This window comes from Pipistrellus hanaki, assembly GCF_964339955.1.
Source record: "Pipistrellus hanaki genome assembly, chromosome: 7".
NCBI classification, from domain to species: domain Eukaryota; kingdom Metazoa; phylum Chordata; class Mammalia; order Chiroptera; family Vespertilionidae; genus Pipistrellus; species Pipistrellus hanaki.
In genome coordinates, this window is record NC_140509.1 from 12840632 (window position 1) to 12865403 (window position 24772).

The following is a 24772-nucleotide window of genomic DNA, read 5'->3' on the forward strand; positions in this document are numbered from 1 at the left end:
GCAGAACATTGCCTCTTTCACAGGGGTTAGGTTTTGGTACTGCAGAAGGTTTAACAAGTTAGATGGGAACTTTATGCTGTAAAGTATGAAGTAAATAGATTTCTTTGTGTGTGTTGAAAATTGACTAGTTTTAATGTGATTTGTTATTTTTTCCTTGTTTTCCTCCTGAAAAGAAATAAAAGAGTAGGTGAAAACTTGGGAGGCCCATGATATGCCTTAAGTTTGTGTGTGTGTGTGTGTGTGTGTGTGTGTGTGTGTGTGTGTCCCACTTCTCAGAGCAGAAACATGCCTGAAATTCACCTGATGGCATGCCAGCAGGAAAAGAAAATGAAAAATTAGAGCTAGGGCAGGCCAGAGTACTGAAAATTTCAATGACTTGTTGGTCCCTTGGTTATAGGGAAAACTTTCTTGTACACTTCCGTTTAGGGGAAAGCTTAACAAAACTACCATCTAGTTCTATAATAAACTACAATTTCAAAATGAAAGATTAAAATATCAATAATTTTTTTGTAGGTACAATGGTGGCTTTTGCAATTAGCCCAGGAACTAGAGGAGAGACTAACTAAGGACCGAAATGATGTAAGATTTTCTTTCTTTATTGCTGGGGTGAGCTTTGGGATTTAATATACCAGTTTAAATATCTTACCTTATGGAGTAGAAACAAAGATACAAAAAGATACCAGCTAAGAACTTTTAAGAAATATTTTACCTGCTTCCATAAAACTCAACATGATCTTCGAAAGCCTGAATCTATAAGCATAAGACCTGATATTCCTGTCTCTCTCATTACCATTTGCCTCTACTTTTTTGTGTATATCCTTTTTTGTTAACTTTCAAAAAATTTATTTGTTGATTTTTAGAGAGGAGGGGAGGAGAGAAATATTTATTTGTTGTTCCTCTTATTTGTGCATTTATTGGTTGTTTCATGTATGTGCCCTGACTGGGGATTGAACCTGTAACCTTGCTGTATATCGGAATGATGCTCTAACCAACTGAGCTACCCCACCAGGGCTTTGTGTATTTCTTTATTTAACTACTTCTGCAGCCCTGAATAAACAGTGGATCTTCATCAGAGTACAGAGCCATTAAGCAGGACATTTAGAGACTGCACTGTAAATTATTGGACTTAAACATAATCCAATAATTTACAAAGAAGCACTGACAAAGAAGTACTGACAATTGCCCAGGCTGGGTGATTCAGTTGAGGGTTCAATTCCAGGTCAGGGCACATACCTAGGTTTCAGGTTCAATCTCTGGCCAGGGTGTGTATGGGAGGCAACAGATCAATGTTTCTCTCTCTCTCTCTCTCTTCCTCTTTAAATCAATAAAAACGGTTTTAGCCCTAGCCGATTAGTGCATCAGCCTACAGACTTAAGGGTCTTGAATTCGATTCCCAGTCAAGGGCACATACCTCAGTTGCAGGTTCAATCCCTGGCCACCTTGTTGGGGATCCTAATCAATGTGTCTCTCTCATGTTGATGTCTCTCTCTCTCTCTCTTTTTCTCTCTCTCTCTCTTCCCACCCCTTCCATTCCACTCTCTCTAAAATCAATGGGAATAATATACTCATTCCTCGGGTGAGGATTAAAAACCCCCCACAGTTTTAGAGACAGAGTGTTGTCAAAGACCTGATATCTGATGATTCCTTTCTTTATCTACTCTCCTAAAAAAACAAATCCAGCTTTATTGACGTATATTTTACATACCATAAAATTTATTCGTTTAAAAAAATTCACCCATTTATAGTATACAGTTCAGTGGTTTTAGTATTTTTCAGTTGTTCAACTATTCCACAATCAATTCAAAAAAGAAATCCTATACCTATTAGCAGTTACTCCCCCAGCCTTAGGCAATCACTAAGTTTCTGTCTCTCTAGACTTACTATTCTGGTCACTTCATATAAATGTATGAAGACTTTGTGTGAGTGGTTTGAAATCTTTAAGTTAAAATAATATTTTATTCCTTTTTATTTCTGAACATTCTATTGTATAGATATTACATTTTGTTTACCCATCCAACAGTGAATGGATTTTGAGTTGTTTCCACTTTTTGGCTATTATAATAGTGTTGCTATAAGCATGTATTTACAGATTTTTATATAGACATCTGGTTTTCATTTCTCTTGCTCCTATATAATACCTAGAATTCCTGGGTCACATGGTAACTCTGCTTAGCATTTTGAAGCTGTTGCTGCACTCTTTTACATCCCCGCAATGTAAAAGAGTCATAATTTCTCAATATCCTTGTTATTGTCTTTTTATCTTTTTTAGCTTTACTAGTGGGTATAAAGTTTGCTGTTTTCACTTGACAACCTTATTGTCCATTTTTTTATCCTTTGGGGAGAAATGTCTGGTGAGAGCCTTTACCTATTTTTTAAATGGGTTATCTATTACGCTTTAGGAATTCTTTTTATATTCTGAGTATAAATCTCATCAGATGTATAACTTACAAATTTTTCTCTCCCATTCTCTGGGTATTTGTTTCATTTTGCTGATGATATTGTTTGATGGGCCTTTCCCTTTTGAATCATCTGGGAGCCCTACAAGTCAACTCTATACTGTCAGAAACTATCCCAAACTACCTGTGTGCCCCCTTTTAGCTGAATGGTGGGAAATGTTTGTACTTTGCAGGCAACAAAGGGTTTGATCCCAGTAGTGTTGTGAGCCTATTTGACTTTGTCCGCTAGGTGTCGCCCCGTTCTCATCTCTATAAGCCTCTGGGACTTTCTTCCCACTTTGCAGTGCAAGCAATAAGGATCCCAGTAAATTAATCTGTCTTTAAGCTTCAAAGGACTTTATCCCAAAAAGAATTCTGAACATAGAAAATCATATTACTTTACTTTAAAATATTCTAGTCTTAGCTGGTTTGGCTTAGTGGATAGAGGGTCGGCTTGAGACTGAAGGGTCCTGGGTTCAATTCTAGTCAAGGACACATGCCTGGACGTGGGCTTGATCCCCAATGAGGGGAGTGCAGAAGGCAGCTGATGAATTATTCTCTATCATCATTGATGCTTCTATCTCTTTCTCCCTCTATGAAATCGATAAAAAAAATATTTTAAAAATAAAATATTCTAGTGGTTTCCCTTCACACTTAAGTCTCGTGTGGATTTATTTTATTTTATAATGACTGATATGATTTGGTCTCTGGTTACGTCTCTAACTCATATCCTATCCTTTCCCCCTTACTCAATCTGCTCTAGTGTCTCCTTCACTAGCTTCCTTCCCTTTTGTAAGCAAATTCTCATCTTAGCACTTTTGTACTTCCTGTTTCTTCAGCCTGAAGCTTTGCTTATATTCTTAAAATTTGCTCCCACAGTTTATTTAGATCTCTGCTTAAATTTCACCTTCTCAAAGAGGCCTTCTCCAGCTACCCTCTCACATCAGCAGCCTCTAGCACTCTTCTGCTTTACTCTGCTTTTTTTCTTTTTATAGCACTTTGTAGTCACTTTTATTACAGGTCTACTTGTTTAGTATTTGTAGCTCCTACTACAAGATCCATGAGGGTTGCCTAGTTGGTGTGGATGTGTGCTTGAGTGTCAACCTATGCACCAGAAGGTCACCAGTTCAGTTCCTAGTCAGGGCACATGCTTGGGTGGTGGCTCAATTCCCAATGGGGGACATGCAGGAGGCAGCTGATTGATGTTGATGTTTCTCTCTCATCATCATCAATGTTTCTATCTCTCTCTCTCTTTCTCTTAAAAAAAAAAATCTATGAGGGCCTGGACTTTTGTTCTATCCTATATGTCTGCCTATATGAAGTAGGCATTTAGTTATACTTGAATGGTTTAGTCAACAGATTCCTTTTGTAATTGCCCATGTGTATTCATTCTCTCAAGATATACACATCTGTAGGAATTGTATTTCAAAGTACACAAAAACACAAAATTCTATTTTTTATCCCCAAAATAGTTGCTACTCTTGGCTTGCCTTAGGGATATTCCTTCTCAGTAACATCTTTTGATTTTGAGGGGTTCCCAAAAATAGACTTTTACCTTCTTATATTTTGCCTCTTGGCCTTTATTTCTTAGTTTTCTTTGTATCAGGAGTAGTCAGATGCTTAGCCTTCACTAGAAAAGTGAACCAATGATCTTGCCTTCTAGAGGCGGGCTCACTACACTGTATCTTCTAGTGATGGGCTATAAGAAGAAGGTGCTGGTGAAAACTTCTACTCTTATTAAGCATCATGGCAGATTAAAGAACAAATCTACTACTCAATCTTGACATCCTAGCTTGGATCTTCCATTCAGACAGTTATTTATAAGAGTTCTTCATTCAGCCACAAAATAGAATATAGTACTACAGGTATTCGTTATAATCTTCCTGCATAGACACCATAAAAAGAACATTCAGGAGAGTCAATTTTATTTATTCTCTCCTCTTTGCATCATCTTCAAAATTTCCTAGATATACTAATAATCATCCAAGTTGTACCTTCTTTAATTTCTCCTTATACATCAAAATAGCAAAAAAAAATTAAATTTTAAATTAAACTTGACTATTTTCAAACTATTCTGTCACCCTAGTTCTTTTAATGTTCTGTCACACAGTTCAGTATACAGAATCCAGATGCTCATGGTAACTTTAGTTCTGGTCTCATTCTTTCTACACCCACAGAATGACAGGGTTGCCACCCAGTTGGTTGTGAGCATTCGTGTACAAGGAGACAAACGTCTCAGCAGTCTGCGCCGCTGCTGTGCCCTTACCCGCTACGATGCTCACAAGATGAGCCATGATGCATTTGCTGTCATCAGGAACTGTAATACTTCAGGAACCCAAACCGAATGGTGAGTTTCCTTCTAGCTCATCTTTTCAGAAGAGACTTGTACTCTATCTTGCTCTGAAATTAGTGGGTAATATAAACTTCCCAGCTAGGGTAGTTGTGACTCTGGCTAGCAGGACCTATTACAGAGAGCAATAGTCATGCACAAAGGAGAGAAGCACAGTAGAAACACCAGCAAAAAGACAGCTCAGCTGCAACTTCTTTGCCTACACTTGGTGCAATCCAATTCCCAGGGGTAGGTTTGAGAGGCAGAGTGAATCAATACTATCCTTACCTGTATCAGTTTGCAATAGTCAGGGGAATGACCAATTGCACTTGGGAGTACAGAATTAAAGTTTCAAGAACACAGCACACTTGGGAACTTCTTTCTCTACTTGATTTTTCTATCTTAAAAGCATCTTCCTTGATAATGAAACTAACCCATACTCATTGATAATCTCTCTCTAGCATCCCAACTCAGTTATAAGCTCCATGGTACAATACCAAATGTCATGTTAAATAAACTTTAGTTAGTCATAAAAAATAACCAACTATATGATTGAAGTGTGTTCATTTACTCTCTTGATACTATTTTCAATGTTGGAATCCTTTAACTATTTAACAGCCTGTTACATTTTTTAAAAAAGTATTCCAGTCTGGCTGGTGGGCTCTGTGGTTGAGAGTCAGTCAACTTATGAACCAGGAGGTCACTGTTTGATTCCCAGTCCCGGTTAGGGCACGCCCCAGTTGTGGACTCAATCCCCAGTAGGGTGCATGCAGGAGGCAGCTGATCAATGATTCTCTCTCATTACTGATGTTTCTGTCTCTCCCTCTCCCTTCCTCTCTGAAATCAATAAAAATATAAAAGAAATATAAAAAAAAGAAAGCCTGTCAGCATTGTCAGGTGGTGTCCTTTTAAAAACAGAATGGGTGAGAGGTTTTTAAAACAGTTTTTCTAGTCTAAATTTTCTGAAGCTCTTTGTTACCCTGAGTAAATTTCTGGCCCTAACCCTGAATTACAGTAGCTCTGCAGCAGTATCGTATGAAAATAGTAATACTTGGCTGTCAGGGGCTCCAACTTACACATGTGTGACTTGGCTCACCAAGTCAGCCATTCTCAAGATGTGGTCCTACATCAGCAACATCAGCATCATCTAGGAACTTGTTAGAAAGGCAAACTCTCTGTCTATCCCAGGTCTATCGAATATACATTCATCTGATATACCCTAAAGTTTGAGAATCAATGCAGTAATAATTTCCTCTTGTGGCAGAATCAGAATTCCAGTCATTTATAATTCAAATCTTGTTTTTTAACTTTCCATACAGGTCCCCTCCCCTCACAATGGTTTTCCTTTGTGCTACCAAATTCTCCACCTCTGCGCCTTCATCTTGCACAGACATCACCGCCTTTTTGAGTAACGACTCAAGTCCTCTGCCAAAGGTACCAATTACCAGTCCAGAAAGTAAGACCCAAGGAAGTGGCCCTTCGGTGACAGCCACTAAGAAAGCAACCAATCCTTTGGAATCTTTTTTCCAAAAGGCTGCAGAAAAGCAGAAACTCAAAGAAGCTTCACTTTCGTCTCTCCCTGCCACTACCCAGGCCCCCAAGAGCAATTCACCACTCAAGCCCTCATTATCTTTCCAGACCAGCCGGACTACAGGAATCGAGCCCTTCTTTAAGCAGAAAAGTCTGCTTCTGAAGCAGAAACAGCTGAATAATTCTTCCATTTCCTTCCCTCCACAAAACCCACAGCCTAGTCCTAAAAAGTTAACAGACAACGTTCCAACAGAATATCCAGATCCTGCCCCTGTCTGTGAAGAGGTTTTGAAGCTAGAATTGTGTAAAGCAACTCCTGCAGAGATGGATTTGGCCCAGAACAGCCTCAGTACGCTTGCTTCTTTAACTCCCCAGTCTGCTCTGGAGGTGGCTCAGAAGACAGCCACTAACCCCAGTCTTCTGGCTACTGAGGATCAAGTGTCCTGTGAGAAGTGTGGTTCTCTGGTACCTGCGTGGGAGATGCCGGAACATATGGACTATCATTTTGCACTGGAGTTGCAGAAATCCTTCTTGCAGCCTCACTCCTCAAACTCCCAGGTTGTTCCTGTCAGTTCTCCTCAAGGCAAAAGAAATCCCAAGAGCCCTTTGGCCTCCAGTAATAAACGCCCGAAGCCTGAGGGCATGCAGACATTGGAATCATTTTTTAAGCCATTAACACACTAGTGCTGCCCTCAGGCTTGCTACAAGGTTTTAATATTTTATTTATAACCTGGGAAATGGAAATACGTTCACTTTTCAAGGAAATTCATCCTAACTTTATAAAAAAAATTTTAAGAAAAATAATGCACTTAAATGCTGAGTTAAGGCTCCCATCTCTTCATGGGCATGGATCCTAATTTCATTGCTGATAGAGATTTAAAAATTCATCCTCCAGAGATACAACTGCTTTGAGTTTTTTTATTTTATTTTATTGATTTTGTACAGAGAGGAAGGGAGAGAGATAGAGAGTTAGAAACATCGATGAGAGAGAGTCATCGATCAGCTGCCTCTTGCACACCCCCTACTGGGGATATGCCCGCAACCAAGGTACATGCCCTTGACCGGAATCGAACCCAGGACCCTTCAGTCCCCAAGCCAACGTTCTATCCATTGAGCTAAACCGGTCCCGGCTGCTTTGAGTTTTTAATTGTTAAGTGTTTAGGGAGGCGGTTATATAGTTAAAAGTGTGTGGACCTTGGAGCCTAAGAGATCTGGTTCCAAACCTGGTTCTACCTCCTGAAGTATAGGGCCTTGAGCAAGTCACTTTCCCACTTTTCCTCATCTTTGAGATAATGAGCAAAATGAAGATAATGCCTTACAGGTTACTGAAGATTTAGAACAATTTATTTAAGTACTATAGCACAGAAAAGTAACCGAGTTAAAAAAAAAAAGGTTAAAAAATTTTTCCTCTATCTGTGACAGGGGTTACTCAATAAATACTGAATTTCATACAAGCTAGCAGTATGATAAACAGTTTTAACCACTGGCTCTTCTACCTCTTGCATCATGTTCTAATGTGCGAGATTATTACTGCACCACTGTTTAGACTGGATAAGTCATGATCAGAACTAGATCATCTCTAGACCTTTGCTACTCTGAATGTAATTTTGAGCAGTAGCAGCAGCAGCTTCAAGGGGACTTGTTAAAATCATCTGTCTCACCCCACCCCAGCTGAATCAGAATCTGTATATTAACAAGGCTGTATCTTAAAGTTTGAGAAGCACTGATCTAGAAGATACCAGTAGCCAGCCAGGTTTGTAGAGAGCATTTTCTTAAATTCTAAAGTACAAACGTAAGGGGTAAGTACTTGGGCCTTCGGATCACTGGCGTGTTCATCTCTTTCATACTGAAGTGACTATTTAGCTTAAAGGTTTTCAATTATTGTAGCTTTTTTGCACTTGTCCATGTTTATAGTACTGTATTCTTAGCTCTGTTCTTATTTGTGGAAAATCAGCTTTTCTGATATGGTTTACCTTGAATGAAATTGAAGATGAAAGGTAGTGAAGACATTGGCGGGTGGAGGGAGGGCTGGGAGAGATGGAAAGGGGCGGGGGAATGGGAGATATCTGTAATACTATCAACAATAAAAAATATTTTAAAAACTGAAGAATTGAGTTTGGTCGTGGGGGTGGTGGAGTAGGGAGAATGGTGTACATATTCCCCTTCCCACACATATACTCAAACCACCTGCTTTTTAATCTTACTTATAAACTAGAGACCTGTATTTACTTTGCAGATGGGAGGAAACATTTGAAAAACCACTAGACCTAACAGAAATTTCTTTCTCCAAAAATAGTTTCCTTTTTTTTAATTGCAGTTAAATACCTAACAAAAGACAATTCACTGTGTATATGGTCCTTTCCCTACTAGATCTAGTTACTTTGGAGGTAAGAATTCTTTAGTGTCTTGCACATAATAGATGCTTGATATCTACTAAATGAAATATAGTAAAAAAAATTTAGATAGTTACTAGAACTGGAACAATAAAAATATATATACTACTGGGGGGGGGGGGGGGCAGAGAGCTGCTTTATGTACCATTTTATCCTCCTACATGTTCCATTGACATAGCAGAGTGGCTTACTAGTTCCTGAAGATGTTTTATTAAGTACTGAGATGATTTTCCAAAATTTCCTTTCTTAATCCAGGGAAGGTTAAAAAAGCATTTTTGTTCTTTAACAGGTGATTTGTGTATAGGTTTAATATTTCAAATCCACTTTTGATCTAAGTGAAATTGTTTTAATTCAGTTGTTTATGACAAATTTTAAAAAGTTGCTTTGATATTAGGATGAATTATGCCAGGATGTGATCATTTTGCATCTGTTGTTGAAAAGCAGTCAGAAGCCCACCTGGGGGGGTTCTGCTGGGGGCTTACCAGTAGAAACACGTGGAGAAGCAACAATGGTAAGGGGACATCCTATATAATAAAAGCCTAATGTGCAAATCGATCGAACGGCAGAACGACTGGTCACTATTATGTGCACTAACCATGGGGCAGACGCTGAATGCAGGAGCTGCCCCCAGTCTGCAGGCCCCAGGTCAGCCAAGGCCGGTGCCAATAGGGTGCCCCCTTCATTGCCCCACAGATGGGCCCTGATTGCCGACCTGGCCTAAGGACCCTACCCGTGCACAAGTTTTGTGTACCAAACCTCTAGTTTAGACTATAAATGTTGAGTTTTTGAGGACTATTTGAGTTTTGCTTTGGGTGAGACAACTCTTTGCTAAGAACTCTCTGAAGATACTTGAGACATGTGCTCCTACTTGTCCAATGGTATTAAATCCATGCAGGGTTTTTCCCTGGCTGGGTAGCTCAGTTGGTTAGCACTGGAAGCCAACAGGTGGTCCATGAGATCTGAAAGGTTGTCGAATGCTGGGTTATAGCATTGTCCCAATACAACAAGGTTGTGGGTTTGATCCCCAGTCAGGGCACATACAAGAATCAACCAATGAGTGCATCATTAGTGGAACAACAAAAAAGATGTTTTTTTTCTCTAAAAATCAATAAATAAAATTAAAAAACCAACCAACCCATGCAGGGATCTCAGAAGTGATAATCCTAATAGCAGCTTAGCCATCCTGCTACCTAATGTCCTTGTGCCCTAACAACATGCTCTAGCAACAGGGGACTTACTTTTATGCTGGCAGCTGGAAGTCAGCTCTTTGGTGGGTCACTAACTCTCCCGAGTGCCTCCTGGTAGTGTGATTAACCTGACATTTGTTTGATGTATTACTTCTTTACTTTGTTTATTAAGAGTTATTGTATGCTACTGGCTTTTGAAATCATAATACCTAAAGCGAACCTGTGCTAAATAAGTAGCTGACAAAGACAGAAATCTCTGAGCATAATTGTTGTCTCCTAAAAACATTTTTTTTGTGTGCTACATATAACCTTTCCTTATAGCACAGCTATTGTACAGAAGGAAATAAACCTTCTCTTAGTTCCCAACACAGGGGAAGGTCTTCGATGGTCGACTTCTTCGTAACAAGCGAAACCAGTGAGCAGAAAAAAGCAGCCGAGTTTGAGAGGTAGGGAAGCTATCACTTTAAAACCCTGGAGACAGAATGCCCCTGAGGACCTCGGGCCACATTTATCATTAAATTTCTTTTTCAAAATTCAGAGCTCAAAATGCAGTTCCTTTTTTTAGTTGATTTTAATGTTGAGCCCTATTTCTCTACCTATAGACTGCGATAATCAGCTGCTCTGAACACAGAAACAGGAAGGGACTAAAGTTTGGCAAGGTGGCCCTCAAAGCTCCAAGGAGCCAATTTAGGCCACATAAACCTCACTTTAGGCTATTTTGCATTGCTAGGTAAAGCATGAGGACCAGATTACCATATCTCCAAATTCTACTCTTCATTAGTAGCTGGCATACTAATCTCCAAATCTCTGATACAGTAGTGAGTTCCTTACCATTAGCAAGTGGCCAATTCTTCAAGTATGAGGCGGTTACCTATCTCAGCTCAAAAGAGCAGTTTCGCTTTCTATTCTGCTCACTTGAAGAACTATGCAAAACAGCTCAGAATACTTGATCACAATACTGGAACACTGATTGCAAGTGGGAGAGAGGAAAAGAAGAATGGTGAATGAGATATTACTGGTAGCTGAGTTCTTTCCCCAGTCAGGGTTCAGCAGTGTTAGGGTATCACCTGTCTCTAATCCCAGAGAGGAATCTAGTTCTGGAAGTTGAACCTATTTGTTTAATAAGCACAGTGTGTTCAATAAAACATTTTTATTCTGTACAATATATATATGTGTACTTAAATATATATATGTATGTACATATATATATACACGCAAAGAAACCTCAACCAACAAATCCCTGAGTCCATGGGAACCCAGGACACTAACAAAAGGGAAAGAAGGGTGTCCATGTCTTAAAGAGTAGGAAATATGGCAACAACCTTCCCTTTTCTCTAGGTTCCCAGCAACAGAGGGAAAGGATGGTCACTGCAAATTACTAAAACAAGAGGACTTAGGTAGGAGCGGGAAGCAGGGTGGGGGTGGTGGAATGGGAGCTGTGGGTCAGTGTGGGAAAGTAAAACATTGCTTGATGCAGCATTAAAACAACATATTACTCCTGGCCGGATAGCTCAGTTGGTTAGAGAATTGTCCTGGTATGCCAAGGTTTCTGGTTTGATGCCGTCAGGGCACATAAATAAATGCATATATAAGTGAAACAACAAATCAATGTTTCTCTCTCCCTTTCTCTTTCTAAAACCAATTGGAAAAAAAATTAAAACCAACAGATCGCTGCAGAAGAGGGAACAAAACTGATTGACATGCAGCTGACCTTCGGTATGCCAAGCTTTAGCTTGACAGCCCCACGCCTGGGCCAGCTCAACAAATAGCACCTGTGGGGCCTATGAGAAGAGAAACGGGGAAATGGCCTTTGAGTGAAAAAGGGAAGAGCCATAAAGCTGAGAATAGGCTGCATGTCTCAGCACAGGATGGGAACATTGCCGTTCACTGTGCCATTTCTTCAGACCCTACCATCAGATGGCCAGGAGCCTGAGTAGATGTCTTCTGTCCACAGTCAGGTAGAGACGGGCAACTTACATGGTCTTCAGAAGAGGTATAGAAAAAGGAGTGCTTTCGAGGACCACTCCCAGTTGTGACAATTCCTGAAGTGCAGGGACCACACCGGTGATCATGCCCAGTCCTGACAGTGGGGCCGAGGTGGCAGCGGTCAGCTCCCTCCGTAGACAGGTCATGGGGTTTCCAGTGTGGATGAGCCAACAAGATGGACACACAGCTGCTGAGCACTGCCCTGAATTCTCCCGTCTTCTCCCTCAGGGCTTTCCCTCCCTGGCCACACCAAGCTTGGCACCTTTCCAGCATGGTGGCAGGGAGCACCCCTCTCCCTAGCCTATTAACACACAGAGCCGCCTGCAGGGGGCAGCATGGCCAGAGGCATCATGTATTGTAGGGACAGCAACAGAGCTGTGCCTGCTTGGAGTTCAGAAGCCCACGTTGGCCTGGGCTTCTCCTGCTGCAATGGCTTGCACATCAGTGACATGGCCGATGCCCTTGGTGACACCCTCCCGGAACAGCAGCTTGGCGCCCACCTTCAGGTACTCTGGGTGTTTCAGGAAGCGGAAACGTACCACTGCCTTCTCCCCTGTCCGCAGCTTGTCCTGCAGCAGATAGGTGGTCACTGGCTCTGATAATGCCTCGGGTCCCATTCTCCACCAGCCTGGGTCCTCCACCCTTTGGGGCCTATCAGGCTTGTACCCACTCTGAATGGGTCTCTGTCCCTTTTGTGGGACCAGGGAGTTCTCTTAAGAGGCTGGGGCAGGCTTTTCTGGAAGGAGAATTCTGACTTTTCCCTGGAAAAACATGCATAGCTGGATCCCTCTCACCTTGGCATGGATCTTTTCCACCACTGCCGTCTGGCGGACATTGCCCACGTGGACTGTGACTTGGAAGCCTCGCCGGAACGTGGTGGCATGGAACAGGAGGACTATTTCTGCCTCGAACACTGAGCAGATGGTGGGATTCATCTCGGGGCTCACCATCACCATGCCCTGGAGAACACAGCCCCAGACCTCACGTTAGTCTCTCACCCTACGGCTCCTCAGTTTCCTCTCCCTCTAGGACTTCAAACACAAGACCTCAAAAGGCAATACCCAAAGCTCTCCTCTTAGGAGGAACCCTCCTTACCTACCTCCCGGATCCTCTAACCCTTCTAATGATTTGTATTTCTAGGGCCCTGGACACTTGGGTTGGACCACAGTGATTCATAATTAGTGATCTGTGCTTTATGAGTATTCTAACTCTTTTCAAACACAGACAGTCAGTGTAACCAGCTTCCCTTTGAGTTCCCCTTACACAGGTGCTTCTCTTGTGTCCCCTCTCAACCCACTCTCCCACCTCACCTTTCGGAGGAGCGCACGGTCAAAGTCTCCGAGGGCCAGCGTAGCAGCCTGACCAGCTCGCAGCACACGGCAGGCAGAGCGGTTGCGCTGGATGCTGCATACTCTCAGCTCCAGGAAGCAGCCATCGTCCGTGGGGCCCACCACCAGCTGGTCGCCCTCACGGCAAATCCCACTGCAGCCCAGAGGGCGGATGGCACAGCGTCAGCCCAGGCTCCCTCCCTTCTCTGCTAGGGTCCCCCAGAGCATTCTTTTCCCTCTAAGGTGAGTCCCTCAGGAGGGGAATAGAGACCCTAAATTCTGAGTTAGGGAAAAAATTCTAACTTGGAGGTAGAGGAAGTGGATGCCTGTCCCAGTTCAGAGTTCAGATTCTGAAGGGTAATGCCAGGAAAGACAGTGATGACTGGCAGGGGTACCTGCTGGTTTGATATTGAACATCTGACCCCTGCCTGTAAGAGCAAGACAGCCCGGTGGGTTCCATCCTCTGCTTTGGAAAGAGTCTCTCGTTTCCCTATTTGAAAATGAGGTCAGCGGAACACACTAGTTTTCTTCCTGGAGCCCGGGACCCACACTGCTCCCTCAGGGCCTGGAGATGCCCAGCAAACCAGCAATCCAGTTTCTTCCCTCACAGCCACTAGACTAGCTCTCTCCAGCTCCTCTGATGGGGAAAGCCTAATCTGAAGGCAAGCACATCTTTTAGCTAAGCTCTGTTCAACTCCAGGGTCTCCTTTGGACCATGATGTCTTAGTGTCTGGGTATGTGAGGGCTGAGTGGGGTGGGCAGCAAGCAAGGAAATTCACCTGGAAAGTGTCCCTCCAACAACTGTGCCCACCTCTGGTACTGTGTAGATTTCATCCACCTGAAGCCAAAGAAAATTCCATCAATGGCCTGTGCAGGTGCAAAATCTCTAAGCAGATTCGGGGCTTAGCCAGAATTAGTCCTTCCTAGTTCCCCGGCTCACTGCCTGTTTGGGTGGACACTTACCTGAAACTCTGTCAGCTGCTGCATGAGTTCCTCCTGCTCTTTGCTGTTGGTGAGCGGTGGCAGGATATTCAGAAAGACTTTGAGCAGGTCCAAACTCTCTCCAGACACACTGGACAGGGTGAAGATTGGGGTGACACTGTAGAGGGAGACATGAGATAGACAGATGAGGAAAGTTGTAACAGGAAGCAGAGGCTACAGCCCGTACATGGAAAGGTGAGCTGTTATCAGGGTGGCTGGGCCCCTCCTGATAAACCTTCACAGGAGCGTCAGGCCCTCTCTGTGAACCAGCCAAGGACCTCTCCAGAGCCCAGGGGGGTTGGTGAATGCCTGTCACAGCACTTCATCTCCGGGGTCCCAGGCTGGCTTGGGGAAAGGGTCAGTCCTTTAGCAAAAACACCCTCCCACAATCCCAACCTGCAAACCAGAGAACTGAGCCCGGCTGGTTTGGTCCAGGGGTGGGACACCATGTTCCCCGGCTCCGTGGCAGCCTTCCCCGTGAATCAGGGCTCTGGAGTGAGGAAGGCTTACTTGGGTGACTGGGCGAACTGCTGGGCGGCAGTGACGGCATCATCCTCAGAGATGACCAGCATGGGGACTTTGTGGCAGCCGGGCTGCTTCAGGACCCGCTCGAGCTGGCGAACTGTCCTCTCCACTGTGGTCTTGGCACACAGGTCCACCTTGCTGACCACGACGAAGAAGGGCACTTTCAGGGCCAGGGCTAGCCCCAGATGTTCCCGTGTTGTGCCGGCTGCCTCAGAGAAGGAGGCAGGAATCAGGAGAGAAGAGTGAGGATGTGGGAGGGAGGAGAGGAAATAAAGGTTCATCTGGCTCCCAGGTTGGAGGAGACCCAGGGTAGGAGAAAGTCAGCACCCCCTCCCAGCCACATCCCTGCCCCAATGCCTCGTACCAATCCCAGTGTTAGCACTAACGAGGAGCAGGGCGCAGTCAGGGCAGTACGAGGTGAGGCCAAAGATGGTGGTGTGTAGGTACTTGTGGTGGCCGGCGAGGTCGATGAAGGTGATCATCTTGGAGCTGCTCTCACAGATCTCTTCTGCCGTCCGTGAGTCACTGTAATTCACCACCTGGCCCAGAGCCCAGGGCGCTCAGTGCCCCCTGCCAGCCTCCCCAACCCTTTCAGAGTTGCCAGGACCTAAACCAGTCCCTGGGTGACCCTGCCTCTTACCCCTGAGCCCCATCTGTGATTTAATTCAGCTGATTCCCCATTTGTTTTCTAAGGAGGACAGAACCTGTGCACTGCCCTCAGGGCCTTCATCTATCTACTCAAAAAGTGTCCACACACTGCCCCACACCCTGTCCCTCACCACTGCTATCCCATCCTCATAGTCTGGCCCCACTGGGTCCCGTTGATGGCATGCACCTCTCCCTTGCTGTTAAAGCCCAGGATCTCGAAGCTGATGCTGGAGGTCCGGCCAGACTGAATCTCATGCAGGTGGCGGAACAGGTTGAGCCGAGCTCGGCCCCGGCCATTGTCCAGCTCTCCTTGGGTCAGGACTCCAAGCAGAGTAGACTTCCCCGAGTCCACATTCCCCAGGACAGCCACACGAAGGTCCAGAAACTGTGGATGAATTGTCAGAGGTAAGGGCTCCAATCCCTTTTCTCTCTCTACTGCAGGCGGGGTCAAGGGCAGCACTGCTCCCTGGGAACCAAACGATGACCTGGATACCCCCAGGGTCACAGGCCAGGAGAGCGTCTGCCACCACAGGGTCCTCGGGGAGCGGGGGTGAGAAAGGCAGGGAAAAGTGTGCTCACCTGCTGGTTGTCAGGGACCTTTCGCACCAGCACCTCAGTGATCTTTCGGGGCACGTCGCTATCATAATCCACTTCTCGCTCCCGGAGAACTGTGATGTCTGCCCCAACCCTATCACAGCAAGGCCACAGCTGCCACATCTCGACTGCACTCCCCCACCTCCAGCCTTCCATCCTGGCTCTGGACCAATGGCCTTCCCACACATCCCAAAGAGCTCCCGAAGCGTTACTTTCTCTCCTACCACCCTCAATCTATCCCACATCCACAGATCCCTTTAAACAAACAAGTAAAAAAGCAAAAAAGCCTAGGTTCAAATGTGGAGGAGCTCAGAACTAGCCCTCCCCACTTCATCCCTTTGTCAAGAGAAGGCAGCAGAAGGAAAGTATCTTTTTGGCCTAAGGCTCTAGGTCACTGGATGCATTTGGGTTTTCCCCAGAGTTAGGGAAGAGAGAAGTGAGGGGGGCGGGGAAGCATACTTCTCTGCCATCCGGTGCAGGGTCTTGAGGGAGGCCCGCATCTCCTCCTCAGCCAGCCCCACCAGCAGCCCATTGTCCTCCACCCCAATCTGGTAGACTGCCTCACCACGGCCCTCCTGGAGCCGCCACTTCATCTGTGTCACCAGGTGCTCAAAGCGGTACTGGGATGGATTCACCAGCTTCAGCTTAGGGCAGGTGAGGGATCAGGAGAAGGTGAAATCAGAGATGGTCCTCCTACACCCACATGCTCACCACCTGTCCTGCTGTAAGGACCAGGACCTTCCCTTCCCGCTTAACCCCCACATGCCTGACCTCCCCTCTAACAGTGAGTCCCCCTCGCCCAATAAAATGAGGTAAAGAGCCTTTACCCTGAACCACATCCTAAATTACTAAAGATCGTGAAATTGGAAGGATGTCAAGAGAAATCGCCATCTCATGCCAGCAAGGACAACCTGCACCTCCCCAGCCTAAGACTCACTTTATATTCGATGTTTCCATCTTCAGCCTGAAAAGGAACACGGAGCAGTTACCAAATATGGTCCAGACCCAACCCCAACTTCCCCGATTCCTGATGGGGCCCAGGCAACAGCTAACTTGAGAGAGAAGGAAGCCACAGTGGCACCTGTTAAGGTAGGTGCCTGCCAAAGGTCATTGGCAGACAAGCTCCCTACCCAGCCCCAACGTGACTTCTCTCAAGGAAAGGCCTCTAAGAACAATCACCCATCTAAGCCAGGAACAGAACCCTGAGTCCCTCCTTTCTTTGGTCACTGGAAGTATATAATTCCTAGATGCAAGATCACTCCTTCCTTCTCTTCAGGCCCTCAAACTGCAGTCCCCAGAAATCTGTCTCCTCTGTCCTGGCTGTTGAGGCCCTTCTTTGCCATTGGTCTGGGAGACACCATTTCCTTCCTTCCCCTCCTTCTCAGCTGATGACATCAAGAGTAAGAGAATGCAAGAGGTTCTGGACCAGGGCCAAGGGGTGAACTCAGCACTGGTCATTACAAGCCCAATGAGAGAGGTGCTGAAATAAGAGAGGGATAGGGCTCCAAAGTTGGGGCTGAGGTGAAGAGAAGAAACTCAAAAAATATAATTAAGGGGACAGACCCACTGTGGCTTTTCTCTTATGCCATAACCCAGGGGTGGGGAACCTTTTTCCTGCCAAGGGCCATTTGGATATTTATAACATCCTTCGAGGGCCAATACAAAATTATCAACTTAAAAATTAGCCTGCTATTATTTGGTCAAACAATTAATTCACCCCTAATGCCTTGGCAAGGCCAGACCAAATGATTTCTCTGGCTGGTGAGCTGGAATTCCCACACCTGCCCTAACTCTATGTCTGAGCGAGTCCACTCCAGTCTCCTCTACCTCTCCCCTATATTCCGTGACCCAACAGAAGTATCCTATTGCCTGAGCCTTCCCCTCTCAGGTGCAAAAGGATATGAGATTTGCTTGTTCTGTCTGTCCTGCATTTCTGCACTCCTCCTCCCTGGCCATTTTTCTTTCTCCCTTTCTGTCATCATTCCATCTCTTCAAGGCCCTCTGACTCCAGGCTTTAATAGGTCTTCACCAATAATCTCTACTTCATGGAGTATAAGGGAGAGCTTTGCTCATCAACAAAGACCTTCCTTTTTATCATTTTGATGGAGATGAAAAATTAGAATGAATGTCATCAGAAAAGTGGTAAAAGGATGATCCAAAGTGTGGTCCCAGGGCCAGCTGCGTTAAAACCACCCAGGAACTTGTAAATGCAGATTATCAGGCCCACTTCTGACCTACTGAGCCAGGAATTCTAGGGGTGGGGCAGCAATCAGATGATTCTGATACATGCTAAAGTTTGATAACCACTGGGTTAGGCTCTTCCTCTGGGTCCTCCTCTCCTAAGATGGACAAAGTAGCAATATTCTCTGCCTTAAAGGGTAGATGAAGTCGGTATGTGGAGGCGGTCCTCACATCCTCCTAGGACAGGCAAAGGTCAGGATTACCTGACTGTTCTGGGGTGTGTGCGTGTGTGAGTGTGCGTGTGTGTGTACTCAGGGATAAGTACAGAACATACTGCTCTTTTCCCGGGTACTCCCCTCCTCCCCAAGGAACAAGTGTAGAAAACTCTGCCTCTTCATCCCAGGATGGAGTCTCCTTGCTCTCAGTGCAGCAAGGGATGAACCTGGGCATTCCATTCTGATCATCCCAAGGGGATGGGAGCGGGATCTCCCTTCCCCACTTTTCCTCCTGGCATTATCTAGATCAGAATAAGGGGATGCTCCTCTCCACTCTTCCTCTCTGGGGTCCTGATCCCGGAGGAGAGGGCCAGTCTCTCCATCGCTCCTTCCAGGGGTCCTGGGACCAGAAGGAGGGGTTCTACTCTCCCCAGGGGTCCTGACACCGGAAAGGGGTAACAAGTCTCTCCGTCCCGCCTTCCCGGAATCCCGGGACCGGAAGAAGTGGTTTCTTCTCAACCCGCCACTGCTCAGGTGCTCACCTCGGGGGGCAGATATGGGGGGTTGTTGGCTTTGCTCCCTCTGTTCTTTCCGTTCTTCTTCTTCCCCTTCGGGCCCCCGCAGCCGCTGCTGCCCCCGGCTCCCCTAGCCTTGAGGGTTCCGCCCATGGCCGGGCCCCCTCCGGGCCGGCAGCAGCCGCCGAACAGCTCCGATACCCGCGAGTCCATCCGCCGCCGCCGCCGCCAGCCCCCCGCCCGGCCCCTCCCCCCCGCCACTACCGCCGCCGCCGCCCCTACTGCCACCGCCGCGTCGGGCCAGCCGGAGGGGAGCGGGGTGGGGCCCTGTCCAGGCCACGCCCGCACCCGTCTCCGGCTCCAGGCGCGTCAGAAACAGCCGCGGTGCACCACGGGATATAGAGTCCTCCAGCCTGAGAGCTTCCTCCAAAGAGGTCGCCGCCGTCCTACAACTCCCAGGAAGCATCGCGACGCAGGGGCCGCAGGTGGCTTCGGGGCGTAGACAGGGAGCGCGCCTTTGCGCGCAAAGGTCTAAGGGAGCTGTAGTCTGGTCCCCAGTCCCCGCGCTCTGAACCGGTCTTTATCTAATAGGGCCTTGGGGTGGGTGTGTGTGTGTGTGGGGCGGGGGGTGTCACTGGAGGGCTTACTTCAGAATCCAGCTTGGAGGACACTCCTGGGTGTGGCCCCTTAGCGCGATCCCAGGCAACAGGTTTTAGACCCTGAGAACTGCAAATTCACAGCCACTGGTCCCTGCAGCCTGCTGGCTTCTCCCCCGCCTCGGTTTCTTCCCTCTTCCCCGATGGTCGGCGTGCCGTCGGGGTGAGTCAGGGCGAATGCCAGGGCGGAGGCGGGTGATGGTTAGCCTAATTATGGCTGTTATTGTTACGATGATTATGCCACCTTTACACTGCAGTCACTGCTTTATTACCGGGCTGGCACCCTCCGGGGGCTAGTTTTAGCAGCCCAAGACACCGCGGTAAGCCCCAATAGGAGGCCCTAACCCATAAAGCAGCCTTGCTGCCAGAGGGTTACAAGGATGCCCGCAGCGAGTATTGCCCCTCCTTCTTGTTTTGAAGCAGAACCAATCGGGGAGAACCGAGTTTAGTTTGAAAACACTCGGGGCTATAGGAGGGGCGGGCTCGGGTTACCTCAACCTCAAGGAGGGCGGGGAAGTGGCCGAGAATAGAAACTTGGCCAAGGGCCCCCGGAGGATTGCTGACTTTTGACTTTCTTGCCAAGTCATCCCTCTTGCTCTTTAGAGCTCTGGCAGCCAGCAAAGAGTAAACATTTAGCGACATAAGCCAGTGTACAGGACACTTAGAAAGGCAGAGTGGAGAAGCATTAGTGTTGTTGGGTTGGGAGTCAGGACGCCAGGGTCAATTCCGAGCCCCTGGGTCTCTCATGACTCACCCACCATTCATTGTATGTCCACTTCCCCTCTCTTCACAAACAGCGAGACGCTCACACGCAGCTGAGAAATAAAACAGCCCATCCCTTCAGACCTCAGGTTAACTTGGAAAATTAGGAGCAGCAACAATGGCTTACCTCTGGTGATCCTTTTAGGGGTTCAGACGTGGTCGGATCCATGGCTTCCCCCCCAAGACGACAAGGCGGGAAGGCAGATTTCTAATCAGAGTTGCTGCCCACCTGGCATAGCTCCCCCAAACAGTGGGAGCTGATGGGTCAAAATCTGCAGAAGACCTTAGCGGACCCAGGCAATTCTGTTATCTTCAGTGGTTGAAAGCATATTTGACGTCTCTCTTCTCAACCCTGTTTAGCTAAAGGAAGTTATGCTGCAGAAGTCAACCTTAGCCAGAGAGACTGCTACATAGAGGCTGAGACCTGAAAACTCAGTGACAGATCTCAAGAAGGATGGGGATTGGAAGGGAGAGCTAAGACCATCCCAATTTTCTCACCAGGAGCAGCTCTGGGCTCTCATGATAACCAGGGCCTGCTACACTCGCCTGATAACACTTGTCTTCTCATCTTGGTGGATCTTTCAACTACTCCAACACAGTTTCACTTTATCCATCCCAACACCCTGGTCTCCTAAGTGGAGAACTTTTGAGAGCCGGAAAAGGATAACTAATTTTGATATCCCATTCTTTTAAAAAATATATTTTATTATTTATATTTGTTTTTCAATACCATTTTAAAAAATCCTCACCTGGGGGTATCTTCCATTAATTTTTAAAATTATATATTATTGGCCCTAGTAGGTTTGGCTCAGTGGATAGAGCTTTGGCCTGAAGGGTCCTGGGTTCGATTCCAGTCAAGAGCATGTCCCTCAGTTGCAGGCTCCAGGGCAAGTGCAGGAGGCAACCAATCAATGTACCTCTAATATCAATATTTCTGTCTTCCCTCTCTCATCATTGATGTTTCTGTCTCTCTCTCCTTTTCTCTTCCTCTCTGATTTCAATAAAAATACATTTAAGAAATAATACTGGGTGAGTTTTTAAAAATATATATTTTATTGATTTTATAGAGGAAGAGAGAGATAGAAACATCAATGATGAGAATCATTGATTGGCTGCCTCCTGCACGCTCCCCACTGGGGACCGAGCCTGCAACCCAGGCATGTGCCCTTGGCCAGAATCAAATCTGGGACCCTTCAGTTCGCAGGCTGACGCCAAACCAGCTAGGACTCCATTGATTTTTAGAGAGAGTGGAAGAGAGAGGGAAAGACAGAAATATCAATGTGAGAGAAACATTGATTGGTTGCCTCCTGCACTCGCCCTGGAGCCTGCAACCGAGGTACACAGGCTGACCCTCTATCCACTGAGCCAAACCAGCTAGGGCAATCTCCCATTCTTGAAAATCCTGGCTAACCACAGATAGGCGTGAAGGCTGGCAGAGAAGTAGGCTGAATACAGATGTCTGTCTAGGAGGGGATCAGGGTCCTGGGAGAAGGAAGGTCTTATGTGTTTAGTTTTCTGGAGGAGTTAGTTGTGAGATGCTTATGATGTGCTTGACTGGGATGTATATGTCTACACACACACATACACACACACATTTTCCCCTGGGATGTAATTTGTCATTTATTCTGCGTATAGTACTTTGACATAAGATTTTAATTTTTTTGGAATTTATATTTATGTAGGATGTGTGGTAGGAACTAATTTGCTATTCCTCCCGCTAATTGGATAGGAATTTTTCTCAAGTTATTTGCTTTTGTTGTTGTTGTTAATCCTTACCCGAGGATATTTTTCCATTGATTTTTTTTTTTAGAGAGAATGGAAGGGAGAGGGAGAGACAGAAAGAAAGAAACATCCATGTGAGAGAGACACATTGATTGGTTGCCTCCCACACAGTCCCTGACAAGGGCCAGAGATTGAGACTGCAATGGACGTCCGTGCTCTTGACTGGAACCAAACCTGGGCTCGTCAGCCCTCGGGTCATTGCTCTATCCACTGAGTCAAACCAGCCAGGGCTCAAGTTATTTGCTTTGAAAAGTCACCCTCATAATATACTAAGACTTATATGTACATGGATCTGTTTATGCACTCTCTTCTGTTTTATTGTTTGCTTATTCCTGAGCCAATACCACAATATTTTTATCATTGTATTTTTATAGTATATTTTTAAAAATAAATTTTTATTGATTTCAGAGAGGGAGATGGAGAGAGATAGAAATATCAATGATGAGAGAGAATCATTGATTGGCTGCCTCCTGCATGCCCCATACTGGGAATTAAGCTGATAACCTGTGCATGTGCCTTGACTGGGAATGGAACTGTGATCTCCTGGTTCATAGGTTGATGCTCAATCACTGAGCCATGCTGGCTTGGCTATAGTATTTTATTTTTTAAGCGACTAACATTTTTTAAGAAATTAGTGTTTATTTTGTAAGTGAAATGCTCAAGGAACTTTACAAAGTTCTGAAGGCCTAGAGATAATCAGGTTTCAGATTAGCTTATAGGCAGATGCTGACTGTTGGTTTCTCGGTTGCTAATGCCTAAATTTCATTGTGCTCAGTTTGTACTCCCATGCCTCTTCTAGTTGAGGAATGGTGAATTCCTCCGACTTTCGGCATACATCAGCATTTACCACAATAAGAAAAGGAAAAAAAACCAGTGGCAATATCCATCATTGCCATTGCAAAGGGAAACATTTTATAACCCAGGGAGAAACTTGCCATAGCAAATCCAAAAATCAAAATCATTAACCCAGTAAATAAGAAAAGTATCATTTGCAGAATCTTTATGAACACTTACCTTGGATTATTCTCTGCAGCCAAGTCTGCTGACTATAAACTCGAGATGTTGAGATCATGATGAGTTTTATTTTGTATTTATTTTTAATCTTTGCTGTTGAAAGTGTTACTTATGTCCCCCTAATTTCCCCCATTGCCCCCTCCATCCTTTCCCTGCTGCACGCCCCACGCCTTCACCACCCTATTGTCTGTATCCATGGGTTATACATATGTATATGCATACAAGTTCTTTGGTTGATCACCCTCCACTCACCTTGTCTCCAAGGTTCCACACTCTGTTTCATGCTTCTATGCCTCTGGATCCACTCTGTTCATCAGTTTATTTGTTACTTAGATTCCACATATGAGTGCAATCATCTGATACTTGTCTTTCTCTGACTCACTTATTTCACTCAGCATACTACTAGTACTCTCTAGGACCTTCCAGGCTGTCTCAATGGTAAGAGATTCTTCTTTTTTTACTGCTGCATAGTATTCCATGGTATAAATGTGCCACAACTTTTTTTTATCCATTCGTCTATTTTTAAAAACATATATTTTATTGATTTTTTACAAAGAGGGAGAGAGATAGAGAGTTAGAAATATCGATAAGCTGCCTCCTGCACACCTCCTACTGGGGATGTGCCCACAACCAAGGTACATGCCCTTGACTGGAATTGAACCTGGGGCCTTTCAGTCCGCAGGCTGACGCTCTAAGCCAAACCGGTTAGGGCTCCACTCTTCTATTGATGGGCACTTGGGCTGTTTCCAGATATTAGCTATTGTAAACTGTGCTGCTATGAATGTAGGGATGTATGCATTCTTTCTGGTTGGTGTTTCAGGTTTCTTAGGGTATATTACTAGAAGTGGGGTCCCTGGGTTAAATGGCAGTTCTGTATTTAATTTTTAGAGGAAACTTCATACTGTTTTCCATAGTCTGCATTCCAGCCAGCAGTGTACTAGGGTTCCCTTTTCTCTGCATCATCGCCAGCACTTGTCATTTATTGATGGTAGCCATTCTGACAGGTGTGATGTGATATCTCATTGTCATTTTAATTTGCATATCTCGGATAATCAATTGATGACTTTGAGCATTTTTTTTTCATGCCTCTTGGCCATCTGTATGTCCACTTTGGAGAAGTGTCTATTTAGATCCTTTGTCCATTTTTAAATTTGATTGTTTGCCTTCCTTTTGTTACTTTGTATAAGTTCTTTATATATATATTTATATTAACTCTTTATCAGATGTATCATTGCCAAATATATTCTACCATACAGTGGGCTCTCTTTTCATTTTATTGTTGGCTTCTCTTGCTGAGTAGAAGCTTTTTAATATTGATATAGTCCCATGTGTTTATTTTCTCCTTAGTTTCCTTTGCCCTAGGAGATGTATCCATAAACATATTGCTATGAGAGATGTTTGAGATTTTGCTGCCTATGGTTTCATCTAGGATTTTTATTGTTTTTTGACTTATATTTAAGTCTTTTATCCATTTTGAATTTATTTTTGTGTACAGTGTAAGTTGGTGGTCTAGTTTCATTTTTTGCATGTATCTGTCTAATTTTCCCAACACTGTTTATTGAAGAGACTGCTCTGCCTCCTTTGTCAAAAATTAATTAAACATAATGGCTTAGGTCGATTTCTGGGGTCTCTGTTCTGTTCCATTGATCTATATGTCTGTTCTTGTACCAGTACCAGGCTGTTTTGATTAAGGTGGCTTTGTAGTATAACT

General features: G+C 45.1%; 2 protein-coding genes across 5 annotated transcripts in view; one reads left to right on the forward strand and one right to left on the reverse strand.

Moving 5' to 3' along the window:
- Window positions 1-8399, forward strand: part of POLH (DNA polymerase eta) — a 32873-nt gene extending 24474 nt beyond the window's left edge. Inside the window, exons 9-12 of one of the 2 annotated variants that reach the window (XR_014795486.1) lie at window positions 514-579; window positions 4613-4782; window positions 6084-7206; window positions 7435-7674. Coding sequence is in view for 1 of the 2 variants with exons in the window: in XM_084889545.1 (XP_084745671.1) it covers window positions 514-579; window positions 4613-4782; window positions 6084-6978 (1131 nt within the window). In the remaining variant the exon portion in view is untranslated. Of the gene's footprint in view, window positions 1-513; window positions 580-4612; window positions 4783-6083 lie in introns of both variants that reach the window. The other variant, XM_084889545.1, reaches the window with a different exon arrangement.
- A 2610-nt stretch (window positions 8400-11009) lies between these two features.
- GTPBP2 (GTP binding protein 2) lies at window positions 11010-20566 on the reverse strand. 3 transcript variants are annotated; one of them, XM_084889547.1, is made up of 12 exons: window positions 20393-20566; window positions 16874-16900; window positions 16396-16580; window positions 15922-16030; window positions 15530-15727; window positions 15059-15233; window positions 14680-14899; window positions 14152-14287; window positions 13968-14026; window positions 13171-13342; window positions 12655-12819; window positions 11010-12429 (listed from the first exon to the last, which is right to left on the reverse strand). In XM_084889547.1, the coding sequence occupies exons 1-12, from the start codon at window positions 20432-20434 to the stop codon at window positions 12253-12255; spliced, it is 1665 nt and encodes a 554-aa protein (XP_084745673.1). In that variant the 5' UTR covers window positions 20435-20566; the 3' UTR covers window positions 11010-12252. The 3 variants fall into 3 exon arrangements, with proteins under 3 accessions (XP_084745673.1, XP_084745674.1, XP_084745672.1); XM_084889548.1 differs by lacking the exon at window positions 20393-20566 and adding an exon at window positions 19495-19514; XM_084889546.1 differs by lacking the exon at window positions 20393-20566 and adding an exon at window positions 18875-19100.
- Window positions 20567-24772: the final 4206 nt, after the last annotated feature.

Bases quoted from the DNA above. Each gene is read 5' to 3' on its own strand.
- GTPBP2 (XM_084889546.1), bottom strand. From the start codon at position 19,060: ATGGACTCGCGGGTATCGGAGCTGTTCGGCGGCTGCTGCCGGCCCGGA. The intron at 15,234-15,529 runs GTGCATGCCATC...GCTCTGGGCCAG, and splicing joins GCTTTAACAGCAAGGGAGAG to GTGGTGAATTACAGTGACTC. The intron at 12,820-13,170 runs GTGAGGTGGGAG...TGTGTTCTCCAG, and splicing joins ACCGTGCGCTCCTCCGAAAG to GGCATGGTGATGGTGAGCCC.